This window comes from Perognathus longimembris, chromosome 2, assembly GCF_023159225.1.
Source record: "Perognathus longimembris pacificus isolate PPM17 chromosome 2, ASM2315922v1, whole genome shotgun sequence".
In the NCBI taxonomy this organism is placed as follows: Eukaryota; Metazoa; Chordata; class Mammalia; order Rodentia; family Heteromyidae; genus Perognathus; species Perognathus longimembris.
The window spans coordinates 140107984-140126180 of record NC_063162.1 but is presented as its reverse complement, the minus strand read 5'-3'; the positions used below and the strand labels follow the sequence as shown (position 1 = coordinate 140126180).

Sequence of the window (18197 nt, the reverse complement as noted above, 5' to 3'; positions counted from 1 at the left end):
CCCTTGTCAGTGAACTGTTTTGAATTAGCATGTGAGTATATTTTATTGCAAAAAATCAACTAGGAACAGGTAAAATAATGGTTTCAAATCCTTGATAGTAGCGCTTCTACTTGTAATTAGTGCTTATATTTCAGGAATTACAAGGTAGTAGTAGCAGATACCAAGGACTTTAAGAGACATAAAACAGAAACAAATAAACATTTGGTGCTTCGCTCCTCAAATAAAAATAATTAAAGCCTTACACTTTGACTACCTTCTGTAGATTACCACTCTCAAACCGTGCTTCAAACATCAAGGTGTTGTCACAGTTATCGGCAGGCTGCTTCAAGGGTGTTCGATTACCCCCAACTCGGGAATATACAAAACAGGGTTCTTTGTAAGCTGGTAAGAAAAGACTAAATCAATGACAATAAGATAGCTAATGAATTTCACATATTTGAAAGCAAGGTAACACATTTCTAAATACAACAAAGAAAAAAGACCACAAGGATGGTAGAAAATATTTTGAATGGAGTGACACAGAAAACACGTAACACATCATTTGTGGGCTGAAGTGAAAACTGCTTACCAAGAAATGTATAGTTTTTCATGTTAAACAGTAGAAAAGACTTAAAACCAGAGCCCTGATTCTGGTACTTGGGGTTGGATCACTGGGGAAAAGCATGGCTCTCATCCTTGCCACAGAAATATTGCTGTACAGCTGTACTTGAACCCCTGTGGTTGCAGGAACACTGCTACTTCAGGATCTAAGACATTTTCAAGGAGAGCTGGGATCTGAGCACTAGCTTACCTGGTGTACACTCCATCAAGGAGCCTGAAGTTGAAGTGTTAAACCAATTGGCAAAGGTTGAGTGGATTAGAAAGAGAATACAGTCTTTGGGAAAGACAGATGTAAAGGAATTTTATACCCACCGAAGGATACACAGACATACCCACCAAAGGACCATAGAGACGTAAAGGAATTTTATGCTCACCAAACATATATAAAGATGCAAGAGAATTTTGTACTCACCAAAAGATATACAGAGGTAAGGGAATTTTGTACTCTTCTCGTGGACCTCACCAGGTATTCAGAAAAACCATGGATGAATTCTGAGTAAACACCTTTTACAGTGTAGATTGAGGGGAGGGGAGAGTGGCAAGCAATGCAGAGCATGGCACAAACTCTGTTCAAATCATTTCTCCTCCCTACTTTTGGAGCAAAATCTTAAATTCTTGGGGTAAGGGCAACAAACACTGGCACCTGTAGAACACTGGTATACATGCATACTATCTAGGAAAAGGGAATGGACTGAAAAACAAGAATAACCCAAATCCTTTATTCTCTGAGAAAATGCAGGATTTACACACTGGAATCAGACCGACAGTTGAAGACACTGGAGTACTGAGAAGACTTCATTTCCGAGAACCAGGGACTTGGTGTATGGCTAAAGCTTGAGGCCTAATGAGAACGGCAATGAATTCCTACTTCTTCCCACAAACCAGGCTAAAACAAGCCTGAGTATCAACTAACAGGGACTGATTCATTTTGGAGCGGTGAAAAGTTCAGAAACATCCTGTATGAGGTATACAGCAAAGGGAAAATTACAGCTGTTACACCAGCTCCAGCACGGTAGCGCCATCCTAAATGGTAAGGTGGAATATGAAGTCCGTGGTGCAACGGAGGTTAACAAGAGCAAACAAATAAGTCTAATTCTAGCTCATTTCCTGGATTACAAAGGTACTACCCTGCCCCCACCCTATCTCATACACATACACTGAAGAGTTAGCAAGTGGAAATTCGGTTGGTTGTTTTTTTTTTTCTCTTTCAATTTTTAGGCATAAAAACAATTTGCCTGTCTTTAATGACCTCCATAAGACCTCCAGATTACAACCTGACGGTTTCAAATTATATGCATGTACACACACACACACACACACACACACACACACACACAGGAATCTTTCATACATTGTCAAAAGGCAAAGTTATCAAACATAACCATTCTATAAGATAAAGATGTTGGAATTATGATTACTAAGTTAAAGGTTCAAGTGGAAAAAAAGAGCAAGTGAGTATTTCCAGATGGAAATGGTCAGAAAGTATTCATTTGAGTGTGAGAAGTGAAAACACTACAACAGAAGCAGAGGTTGCCTTTAATGAACTGCGCGGAGCAGGGGAGTGATCACTGAACTTGAAGGTCACTCAACAGAAACAAAACCGAAGCATAAAGTTTATTTTAAGTTACACACACACGCACACGTGTGCATGCATATACACACCACCCCCATACATGCCTATGTGATTTCACCATTCCTTTTTAGTCTCTCTTAACTTTGTCTGCCCTTTTGTAAACTCATTCAATGAAATTTCATTAAGCTTGCTTAAGTTACTCTTCATGTGCCTTCTAATTCCTGACATGACTCTGACTGAATCACCTCAACTATTTAAAAACATTAAAAAAAAATCAGATCTCACTTCAGCTATGACTGGAAGCGGTAAGCCAGGTTAACCATATAAGTATTTAAAATCAAATTTTAAAAGAAAGTCAGAGGTGCTCTTTCTCTTTAGTTGTTTAGAAACGTGGGTTCAAATTCATGGTTTCTAGAAAGCCCTTTGAATAAAATCTGGATGGTCTCAGGTATTTTTAATATATGAAGTCACTAAGATATTAAACTCTGATGGTAAAACTGTGCTCATAAATTCCCTCCCTTGGTGGTACTGGAACATTCCTTATATTAGGACACAGGCTAAGAGTCTAAGTTTGATTATCGGCACTCTCTATCATAAAAGTGGATGAAGAGTGTGCATGTAGAAAGCTTGCAAGGTGAAAATATTGATCTTGAGTATTAACACTTTCCTGGGATATAGTCTTGGATGCTATAAAAATGCCAACTCTAAGAAATGCATCAAACAGACATGAAATGAAATGAAAAGCAACCTGAATGATCGAAAGAGATGCAGAGTGACTAACAGTTGCAGGTAACTCCACCAACCTTACCTTAAAAAACATGTGAGGCACATTTCATCCTAAGTATAATTGTCCATTCTAATAGATGTGATATTATATTTTAAAGCAACTCAGCATAAATTAGTGTGTATTCAAAAATATAGCTAGCTGAACATTTGAATTAATATATAACCCCACATTTTTCAAAGGGACAAAAACTTCCTGGTAATCTGAGTTTCCCACTACAAACAGCAAAACATGTATAACTAAACAGTAATACATATACCAAATGTGTGTGTGTGAGTGTGTAATTTTGGGGTGTGTGTGCATATACTAGTCCTGGGGCTTGCACTCAGCCTGGGTACTGTCCCTAAGCTTTTTGGCTCAAGGCTAGCATTCTACCCCTTGAGCCACAGAGCCACCTAATTAGAGATAAGAGTCTCATGAACTTTCCTGCTCAGGCTGGCTTTGAACTGTGATCCTCATACATCAGCCTTCTGAGTAGCTAGGATTACATGGTATTATGCTTTTTTTTTTTTTTCCCAGTCCTGGGGCTTGGACTCAGGGCCTGAGCACTGTCCCTGGCTTCTTTTTGCTCAAGGTTAGCACTCTGCCACTTGAGCCACAGTGCCACTTCTGGCTGTTTTCTGTATATGTGGTGCTGGGGAATTGAACCCAGGGCTTCATGTATACAAGGCAAGCACTCTTGCCACTAGGCCATATCCCCAGCCCTATTAGGATTACATGTGTAAGTCATCGGAACCGGTCCAAATGATATGTTTATAGCAACCTATCTTATTAGACACTCACCATCCTCTGCCAGATAAACTACAGTATTCTCCTTGGAGTTTGAATAGGCAGGTTCCATTTCCAGGCCTGTGGGGGCATACACTGGCTCAGGAAAAAAGGGAGTCCAATCTGGAAAAGAAGGGAAGGAGGCATTATAAATACGACATCAAAACAAAAGGGGGGAAAGTTACTGGACATTTTCAAATGATTCAGTGTAGACCTAGGCTAAATTTTAGTGTTTTGAGCAAGCTAGGGTCACTGAAAACAATAATAAACGCCATCACACTGTAACAAAACTCATATTCCTTTGTATCTTGCTGTGTGCTCATTATCAATTTGGTGTTACCACTTCTATTCCTCTGAAGCCCATGTTGTCATTCTGTCACCTCTCTGGGAACACTGTCCCGCCTTTCCTTCTTTCTTGCACTGTATCTTCAGCCTCTTTCTTGGTCATGGTGATACCCTCAGTCTAAACATTTTCAGGTTTCTACTTTCACAAAAGGGTGTATATTCTTAGACTCTTTACCATCTTTTATTTGAAAACATTACCTGCCAGCTTTATTTCTCTTACTAATGTCTTAAAAGTTATCTGTGGTCATGTTCAAATCTTTCAGATTGTCATCTATTTATAGGGAAAAACTATGCTAGTTGTGTGTATGTACATATACATATGTATGTGTAGATACATACATACATACATACATACATACATACATACATTTACAGCTACCCTAGTTGCCCAAGAATCTGGCTATAAGAAACAAGCACTACTAGACAGACATTTTGGACATTATGTGTACATCTGTCTAGCAATGTCATTGCATTTGAGATAATGTGGGAAGGCTACCCACAGAGACCCACCCCATAAACTCCCATATTAATTAAAATATGTATCACTGTGAATCATAGGATTAATCACTACACACAGTCAAATATTAATTGATGGCAAACTTATAATTATTAATCAACTCAAGCCAAAATGAATCACGAACTTAGAACATTAGTTTCTCTTCTGCAGACACTGGGGTATTTTAGCTATTTGCCTTCGTGTAGTCTGCTTATCAAAGAAATAGTTGGAGATTTCCTTAACCTCTGCATATGCTATCATTTATTTCTTAATAAATGTCATTTAAAGAAACACAAATATCCCCTATCAGAACTGGAAAAACAACTTATATAAATGTCAAATTTCAGTTTTCCAGTCTCCTTACTGAGAACCATATTTTGAGAATCAGCTTTATCCAACTTCATTCTAGCTTTCATTCATTTTAATCCTACTCTGTCATTAAAAATGTTATTTGTATAGTATTTCAAGCAGCAGGCACTTATATGTTTGCAGATTAAATGGATGGATGGCAGAAAGATGAGTAGATGGTTACATGGAATGTAGATAGGGTAAATATCTGCATTTAAGTGTAAATGATGTAATACAGGCTTGTTACCATAAATGCTTTCTATCCAATTATATATTTTTGTTGCAAAAAAAGCCACTCTAGGATTATTGAAACTTTCCTCTTGTGTCTAAACCAATTTACTCCCCACCAGCAATTCTGAAGGTTCTATTTCCTCCACTTCTTCGCCATTGCTTGGTATAAGTTACATTTAACCTCTTTTTTTAATAATAAAATTATATTTACTTAGAAGCATTCGGAATGTCAACAAAACAGCTGCAACTTTTTTTTTTTTGCAATTACAGAGTGGTATTCAGTTAACAGAACAACCATTATTTCGTATAAGCTGTGTCAGACAACTGAAGACGAAAAAACTACCGTCCCCATATATAACTAATTTGTGCTGTGCACCAAGAACCTGCTTTAAATTTCCATGCCAATTTACAACCCCCGTACTGTACCAGGCAAGGTTAGTGGCTATTGAAAATACCACCAGGACAGGGCTATCTAAAGACACATTCGGTAGTGTGTTAACTATACAAAAAAAAAGACACTGTACAGTTTAAAAACAAATCTTACACAGCCTTACATTTCAATTTTTTTTCTTTAAAAGGAGTGAGCTGTGTACAGGGACATTAAATGCTTTATAGACAAGAAAAAAACTGTGCTAGAATCAACTTATTATTCATCCTCATCCTCTTCATCTTCATCCTCCTCTTCCTTCTTTTTTTTTTTTTTTGGCCAGTCCTGGGCCTTGGACTCAGGGCCTGAGCACTGTCCCTGGCTTCTTCCCGCTCAAGGCTAGCACTCCGCCACGTGAGCCACAGCGCCGCTTCTGGCCGTTTTTTCTGTATATGTGGTGCTGGGGAATCGAACCTAGGACCTCGTGTATCCGAGGCAGGCACTCTTGCCACTAGGCTATATCCCCAGCCCCCTCTTCCTTCTTTTTCTTGCTCTTTTCAGCCTTCACAACCCCCTTTTTTGGCTGCCTCAGGTTTTCCTTTAGCTCGATAGGCAGCCATATCCTTTTCATATTTTTCCTTCAGCTTAGCCGCCTTCTTTCCATCAGGCTGCTTTGTCATCTGCAGCAGTGTCGTTCCACATCTCTCCCAGTTTTTTCGCAACATCACCAATAGACAGGCCGGGGTGTTCCCCTTTGATTTTAGGGCGATACTCAGAACAGAACAAGAAAAAGGCCGAAGGAGGCCTCTTGGGCACGTTGGGATCCTTGAACTTCTTTTTTGTTTCCTCTTTGGGGGGGGGATGTAGGTTTTCATTTCTCTTTCATAAGGAGCCTTGTCCGCCTTGGCCATGTCTTCAAGTTTCCCTTTCTCTTTAGCAGACATAGTCTTCCACCTCTCTGAGCACTTCTTAGAAAACTCTGAGAAGTTGACGGAGGCATCCGGGTGCTTCTTCTGGTGCTCCTCCCAGCAAGTTTGCACAAAGAATGCATATGATGACATTTTGCCTCTCGGCTTCTTAGGATCTCTTTTGCCCATGTGTAGTTTTTCCTCCGCGAGGCACAGAGTCGCTCGGTGCCCGTCCGGCTCTCACTTGCCCCTTCGCTGTCTCTATGGAGCTCAATGTACTGCAATGGCTGTTACATTTCACCTCTTAAGATGTCTATGGAACACTTCTGGGACTTACAAGCAAGGAAATGCAAACTCACACCATAATGGAATGCTTTGTTATAACAAGATTGAGTGCCATTTCATATATTTACTTGCTAAAGACAGGTTTTTGAAACTTGAGAATCAACAATGGTTTGCTCGCTAAGGATACTGGAAAACTAGATTCCTATATGTAGGCCAGCGTGAAAACAATACTTTGTACATTTCCAGATGTTCCAGGTTAATTTAGTAATGGCGCCACCTGATGGTCATTACAGTTATTGACTTTTCCTTGTTTCCCCCTGTAATTTTCAGTTAACATCAGTTTGTACAGCGGAGTTTTATTTGGACATGTCCATGTATGTATACCTCGAACAGATGCATCCTTTCTGTCACGCTCCCTCATCCCATCTCCCTGCCTCCCCTCGTGTCAACTTTACTGCTCCATTTTCTCACATGTATATAAAGCATTTTGACCATATTTACCCACTTTCGTCCTCTCCATTTGCCCTTCTTCCTCCAACTAGTACCCTTATGCTACAGGTGTTTTACATTTCTACTACTCTTTTTTATTTTATGCTAATTACTTAAATGGGTTTCATTATGACGCTTCACACATACATAGTAGTTTAATCTACAGATTAATTTCTGATGTAACTGATATCTTTAAAACAATGAGACTATGAATCTGTTATAGCTCTGTATTTATGTCTCTTAAATTTCTATCAATAATGCTTTATAGTCTCTGCATAGAAGTCATTTATATCTTTACAAATTAAAAAATTATTTTGCAACAATGGAAAACACACAGAAAAGTTGCAGCAACAATAAAGATTTTGTACCCTGAAATATGTGTTGACATACTTGACCCTCTTCAAATCCTTTGCTGTATTTTTCCTACAAATTAGAACTCCTCCTATATAATCATAGTGCACCTCAGACATCTGTGTGAATTTTTCCAGTTGTACCAATAATGCTGTCTATAAAGTAAAATGATCTAGTTTAAAGTCACACATTGCCTTTGATTATCCTGCACTTTTACTCTCCTTAAATTTGGAATCGTTTTCTTAGCTTTCTGACTTTCATGGCTTTAAGACTTCTGAAAATGACTTCCAACTTTAGTTAAGAGACATACAGAGTTCACAAAGTACTACAAAGTCAGCCCTTCTGACAACAAATCACTTGGGCAAACTACAAAAGAAAGACTTTTCTTGCACCTGCCAGCCAACCAAGCACACCTGCGGAGGAAAACCAGACCCCTAGCACTTGCATCCTGAAGGCTGTACTGCCGGCTTCTATATAAACCTGGCAGCAGGAGCAGCTAACAGTCTTCTAGGAAACCAACAGTTCACTGGTCTAGGTAGCTAGCCACATGATTGAACCACACCATCTAAATGACTGTGAGTTCCTATTAAGTCTTTAAAACAGAAAGTGTAAATTCTCAGCTTTGTTCTTTCCAAGTTTTTTTTTTTAATAAAGGGAAGGAGAGACCAGGGTTTCTGTGTGATTTTAAGAATCAGCATGTTAATTTCTACAAAATAGCCAGTTCATACTCTAATGGCAATTGCCTTTAACAGATAGATCATTTGAGAAGGACTTCTATCATGATGTAAGAAACCTTCCATGGTATATTATTTAGCCATCTATTTTATCTAGATATTTGTGTGTGTGTGTGTGTGTGAGTGTGTCTGCGCACATGTGTGTGCGCGCGCGCTAATCTTGCAACTTGAACTTGGAGCTTCATGTTGTCACTTGGCTTTTTTGTTCAAAGCTGTCTCTTTATCACTTGAACCACATTTTGCTGACTAATGGGAGGTAAGTCTCTCACAGACTTTCCTGCCCTAGCTGGCTTTGAACCGAGATTCTCAGATCTCAGCTACACAGAAATACAATTGCTTTTTATATCTTGACCTTGTTATTCTGCAACCTTGTGGAACTCAGTTATTAGTTCTTAACGTTTCCTGGAAGATTGCTTAGGATTTTCTACATCTATGATCACATAGGCCGGAGGGAGGACAAGTCTCATGTCTCCAGACATGTTCGTTTTGACAACTGAACTGGGAAGCTTCTGACACCTGTGCTGCTTGTCCTACGGGTATGGTCCTATGTCTGCCATGTTATCCACACCCAGGACCACCAGTGCCACTGTTAGCGGTTGTCACCATTAGCATGAGAAGAACTCTCTCTTGACAACAGAACACCCCTTGTGCTCCCTCCCTCACCCCACCACCACCACTCTGGTTGCTAAAGGTTCCTTCTGTTTGTAGTGCCCACCCCTGCAGGGCCTGGTGTGCGCCGTTCCCTCCACAAATGCCCACGGCCACTTGGAGACACTTGTGGGCCCTGCTGACATTGGTTATGGCCAAAGAAGCCAAACCAATATACCAAACCCAACCAACCCCCTAACACTCATTTGTATGAAACCCCCACAAAGGCTTAAAATAAAAGGACATCTATGAACCCCGGCTTGGATGAAACTCAAGTTAAGGATCTTCAGTAAACTCAGTGTGGCGTGACAATCTAAACCTAATTTGATGAAATGAGGAAAACAATGTGTGGTCTGAATGAAAATTCAAAAAGGTCCCCTTTCTATTGGAATGTGCACTCTAGCATGCTAACAAAGTAAAATTTCTAATGTTGGAGTCCCTGTCAGTGCTAAAAAACCTACCAATATGCTGAACTTTCTCATCGATGACCTCGCAGTGGTAGGGCCATCGTGTAGGACTCAGTGGGCCAGAAGAAGAGACGCCGTATAAGTCTCGTGGCTCTCGAAGCCTCGGCACCCATCGGCCCAGCTGATACTCCAAGAGAATCTGCGTGGTCCTGGGGAAGAAGGGGTTGCCAAGGGCATCAGCTGGAAAAGATTCAAACACAAGGAGTGACAAGAAGGAAAGCCCCGCTCCTCTGCGCTTTACATTGAATTCCTGCTTTTCTTCCAGTGCTATTTAATTCATGGGTATCATGATTACTATTGAAGAATTCATGGCATTTTACATAAACATATTTTTTAAAAATGGTGACAACTGACCTTCATAATAGCAGAAATATTTGTCAACTTTATATACTATGACTTCATGCTGAATTCTCAACCAGTACTCTAAAAATGTCCATTGCTTCTTTCTGTTTTCTTACTTTAAAAAATTGGGCTCTATACCCTCATGATCACATAAGATGATGCTTAGTGAAATGAACTCCATGTTATGGAAACGATTGGTATATCACAGTTGTAACTACTTTCAAAGTCCCATGTGTATCTGTAGCTTCTACTATTGATGATGTTCTTGTATCACCTTCCTGTGGTTGTATCTACACTATCTCTGTAATCTTATCTGAGTATATTGGAAACGGTCTATACTGGTATTAGAACTAGGAAATTGTAAGGGAATACCAAAATCAAGAGACACAGGGTAAAAAAAGACAAACAACTACAAAAGCAATACTTGCAAAACTGTTTGGTGTAAGTGAACTGAACACCTCATGGGGGGAAAGGGAAAGGGGGAGGAGGGGGGAATGAGGGAGGAGGTAACAAACAGTACAAGAAATGTATCCAATGCCTAACGTATGAAACTGTAACCTCTCTGTACATCAGTTTGATAATAAAAATTTGAAAAAAAAAATTGGGCTTTGTCTTTAAGCTTTGTTTTGCTAGTGCTCTACCACGTGAGCCACAGCCTCACTTGCAGGGTGATTTTAGTGGAGATTAGAGTCTCACAGACATGGCCTGGCCTCAGTGAGTTTTGAATCATGATCTTCAGATCTCAGCCTCCTAAGTAGCAAGGCTAGCCACTTGTGCCAGGATACCATTTTGTTTTAAAAAATCATTTACATCTATCTATCTATCTATCTATCTATCTATCTATCTATCTATCTATCATATCTATCTAGTCAATTTATATTTTGTGCCAGTCCTGGGGCTTCAGCTCTAGGACTGGGTGATATCCCTGGGCTTTTTTCTTGTTTGGTAAAGGCTAGTGCTCTCCCATTTGAGCCACAGATCCACCCCTGCCTTTTTGTGGTTAATTGGAGATAGGAGTCTCGTGGACTTTCCACCTGGGCTGCAATTCTCAGATCTCAGGCTATTGAGTTAGGATTACAGGTATAGGCCTGTGGTGCCAGCCACAAGGCCAATTCTAATGTTTAGTGAAGACCTTTAGTCTTAGTGAACCACCATTTACATTTAAATTGGGTTTAGGTAACACCATGGTGAAGAATTTAAACTCTAAAACATATTTATGCAAGTGAGTATAAATTTCTCATTCTCTATCCATCAATATGACTATTATTTTTATTAAATCTGATCTTGTTTATATTTTTCTTATCCACTTAAGATCGCATGATAAAAAAAAAGGAAAAGTTCCAACCTGTTAGCAGTGCACACTGATGAATATCCTCATCTAAAATTTTTATGAGTGTATCCTCATCCTGAAACAAGAGAAAGTTTAAATTTGAAAATCATTTCAAATTTAGAATCTTTCCGCATCTTAGTACTTGGAATTCAGGACATATCTTTAATGTTTAATAAATAAAGTTAAAGAATGTATTGTGGGCTTCTGGTCTCAAAGTAGTAGCTCCCATATCCTGGGGCCATCAGGTTTGCGGCTCCACTGTTCCTCTTCCGCTGGCTGTGGTCTTAATTGTGACTCTAGCAGATGACCAGTGTTTAAAGAGGCTTCGGAACTGGAGAAAACAATTGAAACTAAAAATAAATTAAGCTGGGCACTGGTGGCTCGGCCTGTAATCCTAGCTACTCAGGAGGCTGAGATCTGAGGATCACGGTTCAAAGCCAGCCTGGGCAGGAAAGTCTGTGAGACTCTTATCTCCAATTAACCACCAGAAAACCAGAAGTAGGGCTGTGGCTCAAAGTGGTAGAGTGCTAGCCTTGAGCAAAGAGAGTTCAGGGACAGTGGCCAGGCCCTGAGTTCAAGCCCCATAATCACAAAAACAAAACAAAACAAAAAATATAAAGAACAACAACAACAAAACCCCACAGAAAACCATGAGCTTAAAAGCTTAAGCATCATTTTAGGGAGCATATTTCTGAATTTTATACATATGATAATTTATAATTTCATAAAGTTTGAAGAAAATCTCTCAGAAATATGGATGAGGGACAGACAAAATATTTTTTAAGACTACATTTTTCTTCTTCCTTCATTTGTTTTGTAATATCAGAACCATTTGAACTTTCACTATTCCTGGGGTACACCAGAGAGTTAGAACTTAAGTGATTTTAGTATGATATAGACTAGGATGTGACACAGTAGGGTTAGTAAGTGGACATCAATTATAAAAATAAGCACTAATAATTTAATGCACACATTTTAATAAGGCCCCAAAGACTTGAAAATATTCTCTAAAGAAAACATCAGTATAGTTTTTTCCTCTTTTAAGACGGGACATATTGTACCCAACAATAACTTTCAGTCATATTATTTCCCAGCTTGGATGACAATGATTGAAACATCTACTGGAATTATAGTTAACATATATTAGTTACACTAGGGGGATTTCATTGTCTGTAATGTATTCCAACCATTCTCACCTCCTCTACCATTATCCATCTAACTGGTTTTACATCAAATTGATTTTACAATATGTGAATGTATATTTTTATCTCAAAATCTAAGATAGAGATTGAGAAAAACATACCAAGTCATCATCATCACTGATTGTTCTGTCTGAATAGTCTTCTTTTTCTGAGTCTTCTGACATCTCTTCCAGTGTTTGGCTTGAAATTCTTTTATTATGTGGACAAGCTGTAAAACAATTTCTAAGGAAATTTGATGGTTTTTCTTGTTAAGCTGAAGGCATATTTTACATTAAGTGACTAGTTAAGGAAAGTTCAATTATCTTAACAATGACAAGTCTGTAAAATCTAAATTAGGATGGAGCTAATAAAACCTTTGTTGAAGATATACTTCATTACTATGAGACAAATCACAATAAAAGACAAATCAAATAAGTAATTTAACTGAAAAAGAAATTTCCAGATTATATAGCCTTTAGAATCAGACACTATATAGTGATAGTACATTTAGAATTATCCTAACGCATGAAAGATATTATAAAACAAGAAAAAAATTACAGTTTATTCAAGGCAATTAAGTGTAATAATACAGACTTTTTGGCTTACGTTAGTTACACAGAAATTTCATTGTTACATTTCCATAGGGTTACAATGGATTCCAATCAATATCACTCTATCTAGCAACCTGCCTGTCTTTCCTCCCTCCTTCCCCAAACAGTTTCAACAAGTGTCATTGTTCTGTTTTCATATTTGCCCTCTATTTTGATTACTCAAACCCCTGTATGCTCCAGTGGTAGTAATAACATTTTTTTTGGCAGTTGTGGGGCTTGAACTCAGGGCTTGGGTGCTGTCCCTGAGCTCTTTTGCTCAAGACTAGCGCTCTACCACTTTGAGCCACAGCTCCACTTCCGGCTTTTGAGTGGTTAATTGGAGATAAGAGTCTCATGGGGACTTTCCTGCCTGGGCTAGCTTTGAACTGAGATCCTCAGATCTCAGCCCCCTAAATAGCTAGGATTACAAGTGTGAGCCACTGGCACCCAACTAGTAATATACTTTTAGAGTTTCTTCTCCCTTAATTTTTAATTGACCAAAACTTCAAGTGGCTATTGCCTTTTCTCTAATATTTTGATTAATATTGTCTCATAAATAACTTCTAAATTCAATTCTATTATTTGTGCTGAAATCAGTGCAGCAATGATAGATGCTACTGTTTCCCTATGTGGTTATTATGACAATGGAATAATTATATGGTTTTGGAGGAGACCAAAGGACTTTACCAATTCTGAACCTATTGGCTCACTTCCCTCTCTACAAAAGGCATACTTTGTATACGAATTCCACCTCTAATTTGCTTAACCGACTCCATTTTCCAAAGGACTCCAATTTGTCTGGAAGAAAGATTGCTTTACTTGGTTTTGCGAAACCAGTTCTTCTGAACTCAAACAGGACTCTGTGTTCTAAATTCAAAACTACAGAAAGGCAGCAGTGCATTCCTTCTGTATCTTAAATGCTTACAAACCCTGGCCTGAACTCCACCATGGCCCATGCTGTACCATCTGGCTCCTTTCCTCTCTTGGAAAATAAGGCAAATCTCTGCTTCCTTGCTTGCGATGCTGCCTCTTGGTGAATGGTTTTTCCCATCCAGGGACCCCACAGAAGCTCTTGATGGTCCATGCAGGAAGAAACCCCTCCCTTATCACTCAGTTGATTCCATTGCAGGACAAGCAAAGATTTGCTAAGTCTTCCTTTCATTCTGGCTTTTCAGACAATATGACATTTCTCAGGACATGATGGCAGTTTTCTTTAGGACCTAGAACCCTGGGAAGAACCCTGTCACCATCCTTCCTGTATTCGAGCTCTGTTAAGGAGAGGTTGTTCCTTGACCTCTTAATTTGGAACTCTCTCCATACTTTTGGGATGCCCAAATGACAAGTTCCTTGATCAAGGGAGGGTGCTTCCTCTGAGCTCCAGGCCCAAAGTGTCTATTCCTCCCCAGTTTGGTCCCTTGCTCTCTTTTGGGCTGTCATTTTGGTAACACTCAATCAGTTCCTTTGGGCTGTTTCCTTGAAACTGAAAAAAGATGGGTAAGCCTAACCTGAAAGGTAAGACCTTAATCTTCTACAGTAATGTTGCCTAGCCACAATGTAATTTGCCTGATCAGGATGGCAGGGCTGAAGGAGGCTCTCTTAAATTTCTTTCTTTCTTCCTTTCTCTCTTTTTTCTTCTCTCTCTCTCTCTCTCTCTCTCTCTCTCTCTCTCTCTCTCTCTCTCTCTCTCTCTCTCCCTTTCATTTTTTTTTTGCCAGTCCTGGAGCTTGAACTCAGGGCCTGAGCACTGTCCCTGGCTTTGTTTTGCTCAAGGCTAGTACTCTGCCACTTGAGCCACAGTGCTACTTCTGGTCTTTTCTATATATGTGGTGCTGAGGAATCGAACCCAGGGCTTCATGTATACAAGGCAAGCACTCTTGCCACTAAGCCATATTCCCAGCTCCACTCTCAAATTTAATACTATGCTGCAACCCCATCTCTACTGTTGCTGACTAAACAAATGCTTAGAGGCCCTTCTGGCCTCCTATCAAGACTCTGGCTTCAGACCCAAAGAAACATGGACTCTATGGTCTCCCTCATAGGGAATAATTAGCACAGGTTTAGGCAAGTCACAGCAGAGGATCACAACAGCCCAATATCTATGCCCCTGTGAACACATAAGATGATGCTAAGTGAAATGAACTCCATGTTATGGAAATGAGTGATATATCACGGTTGTAATTACTTTCAACATGCCATGTGAAACCGTAGCTTCTATTGTTGGTGATCCTCTTGTATCCCCTTCCTGTGGTTGTACCTGCACTATCACTGTAACTTATCTGAGTACATTGAAACTGTATATACTGGTATTAGAACTAGGAAACTGAAAGGGAATACCAAAATCGAGAGACACAGGATAAAAAGACAAATGACTACAAAAGCAATACTTGCAAAACTGTTTGGTGTAAACCAACTGAACAACTCATGGGGGAGAGGGCAAGGGAGAGAGGGAGGGGGGAAATGAGGGAGGAGGTAACAAATAGTACACGAAATGTATTCAATGCCTAATGTATGAAACTGTAACCTCTCTGTACATCAGTTTGATAATAAATAAGGAAAAAAAAAGACTCTGGCTTCGCATCGACCTGTCACATTCCTTCTGACTTTCTTCTCTTTTCCCTCTCAACCTGCAGATGGTCTCCCTGTAGATCATCCCTCAATTTGTCCACCTTTTCAGGTCCCTCAGAATTCCTCCTCCCTCTCCCCATCTGTATCTTCCCCTTCCTCCCCTCTCTGTCCTTCTCCTCAAACCTTTAGAGGTTCACGTGCCCCTCCCACTTCTGGATTCTTCTCTGGGGCTTGCTCCCCTCAAGGTCTTCTGACACTGAATCCTCATCTTCCCCATCCTCTCAACGCTCCTCTCTTTGAGGCCCTGTGGGATCCAGAGGGTCTTAGCACCCCTTTAGACCTCAAAGACATTTCTCTGTTCTCTCCCCTCTTAGAAAAGTGTCAGAAAGTGCCCTTGAGAGTTTAGGCTCCTTTTTCCATGTCTGATTTGTTTTCTTGACTTGATGAAAAGAAAAAAAAAAAACCCAACTACCTTGATCATAAACTTCATCTTCTAGTTAGCCCCTGAGAACGAACCAGACACCCCATTTCAGAACAAGTTGATGGGACTTAAAAAATCTTCAAGTAGGAATGACAAACAAAAGGAGACTAAAATGGAAAAACAAACGACGACTTTCAACAAGGAGCAGACTGAGTAAGGTGATCGCTGATGGCAATGCCACTAGAGGGAAGTCTTACCCCAGTTTGGCCAAACAACCCAGTGACTTCAGGAAAGGCCCCCATAATAGAACCTGCTTTGATTGTACACCCCCCTGGCCATTGAAATCAGAAATTTCCCCTTTCCCCACAGGGTTTCCTCTTGGCCCTATGTAAACAAGAGAGACATTGGAAGAGGGATTGTCCCTATGTCAAGAAAGTGTGGCAGGAGTCTAATAGCTCCTCCATGTGAAGCATCTCCAGTTAGCTCACTGCTCCTGGGATTTCTAGACACAGAATTAATTGATTAACTAATTTATTGGCCCCAATGCCAGACCAGACACCAGACCTCACCACCAATACAGCCAAGCCTTAAGTAAACTAATTAATCTTAATTAATGAGCTAATTTAGTTAACGAATGAAGCTAATAAATCTTTTTTATAACGGACCAGCTTACTCTACCCTCTTTAAATTTACAGGGCCCATTTCTTTATCATCGACTACCATAATCTGTCTTACTCTTTTTTTTTTTTTTTTGGCCAGTCCTGGGCCTTGGACTCAGGGCCTGAGCACTGTCCCTGGCTTCTTCCCGCTCAAGGCTAGCACTCTGCCACTTGAGCCACAGCGCCGCTTCTGGCCGTTTTCTGTATATGTGGTGCTGGGGAATCGAACCTAGGGCCTCGTGTATCCGAGGCAGGCACTCTTGCCACTAGGCTATATCCCCAGCCCCTTTGTCTTACTCTTAAAGCTCTACCTCCTTATGAACTTTCTAGGAGATGAAGAATGCCTTCTTCACCCTCCCATTGCAAGGGACCTCTTTTACATTTGGTGGTCTTCATTCCTTCATTGAACAATACTGCTACCCTGGGGTCTTTTGGATCATGTCTCATGCCATAGTATCTCTTGGGGGTGCGGTCTACAAAATGGTTCACAACATTGACCTGTGGCTGGGAGTGTTGTCTCTACTCTCCATTGCCACATCTCACATCCATTCTAACTCCCTTTCATACTTATTCACACCTATATGCCATACTACATCACTTCACGCTCTCGATGCCTCTGTATGTAAGGACTGCTAGTTTTGCACATGTGCAGTCTTGTCAGAATGGATTGCTTTTCCTGACCGCCTATGGCATGGTCAAATCTCTCCCTAACAATGCTTCCCCAATCAGGCCCATAATCAGGGGGCTGGACCCGTACTCCAAAGCTTCCTGGTTACATAAACACTTTTTTAGTTCACCCTCTCAACTTGCCAGATCTTTCTAGGAACTCATATTATAGTAAGCTCAGTCACAGACTCAGGTCCCTCTCTGTGCAAAAGCAAAGGTTAGCTTGTGACAGATCCTACTTTGACTACTTGAGGATCAGTCACAACTCAAGAATGTGATCCACGTCTGCCCACATTCTTCTGTCAGGTGGGATAAAGTTAAAAATCACACCTTCACCTCTCCTGCTCACAGGAGTCTTCCTAAACCAAACAACTGGGCTTGTTTCCATACGTATTAAATAGCCCTACACAGGAACCACAATGTGCTTGCCCTCTAATTTAACTTACTGTTCATTAAAATACCTCAATTTCTGACATCTACCTAACTAATCAACATGTGGATGATATGGATTCTTATCATGATTATGTAGGTTCTTTTTCCCCACCACTTCTTAATCTGTTCTCCCCATCTACTCCATCTTATTCGTGGGCTTCTAATTCTTATGGCCAACTTGTAACACGGGAAGAAAGAATTAACTCTATCTTCAATGTCGCATGCCAGCTTTTACCAACTTTAATATCTTACATTTTTGCACTCACTCATCTAAAAGATTGTATTTTTTTTGTGCATTATCAGCCTTCCTTTGTATGCTCTCTAATTGATTAGGCGCTTGCATTTGAGAATCTACCATGCTATCTCCAATTCCCTTCCCTGCCTATTGCCTGCCTACATGAACAAGTAGAGAGCCCATCCCTCCTCTAGTAGTCTTGGCATTCCCTGTAGCCCCGAGCATTGGAATTATAGCTATGGCACACTTTTCTCAACTGCCAGGTATCTGTCTAAACAAATGGCTTCATAAATGGTTAAACAAATAACTGCTAAAACTAGGAGGATACAGTTACAATAAAAACTTTTTAGCTAGGATCATCCTCCAGAACAGAAATGCTCTT

At 40.1% G+C, this 18197-nt stretch overlaps 1 protein-coding gene across 1 annotated transcript in view; it reads right to left on the bottom strand.

Moving 5' to 3' along the window:
* Agbl3 (AGBL carboxypeptidase 3) overlaps positions 1-12432 on the bottom strand; it is a 39522-nt gene extending 27090 nt beyond the window's left edge. Inside the window, exons 1-5 of the mRNA XM_048337710.1 lie at positions 12370-12432; positions 11082-11142; positions 9389-9574; positions 3741-3848; positions 243-381 (exon numbers count right to left, since the gene is read on the bottom strand). Coding sequence (XP_048193667.1) covers positions 243-381; positions 3741-3848; positions 9389-9574; positions 11082-11142; positions 12370-12432 — 557 coding nt within the window. The remainder of the gene's footprint in view (positions 1-242; positions 382-3740; positions 3849-9388; positions 9575-11081; positions 11143-12369) is intronic.
* Between the last annotated feature and the right edge of the window lie 5765 nt (positions 12433-18197).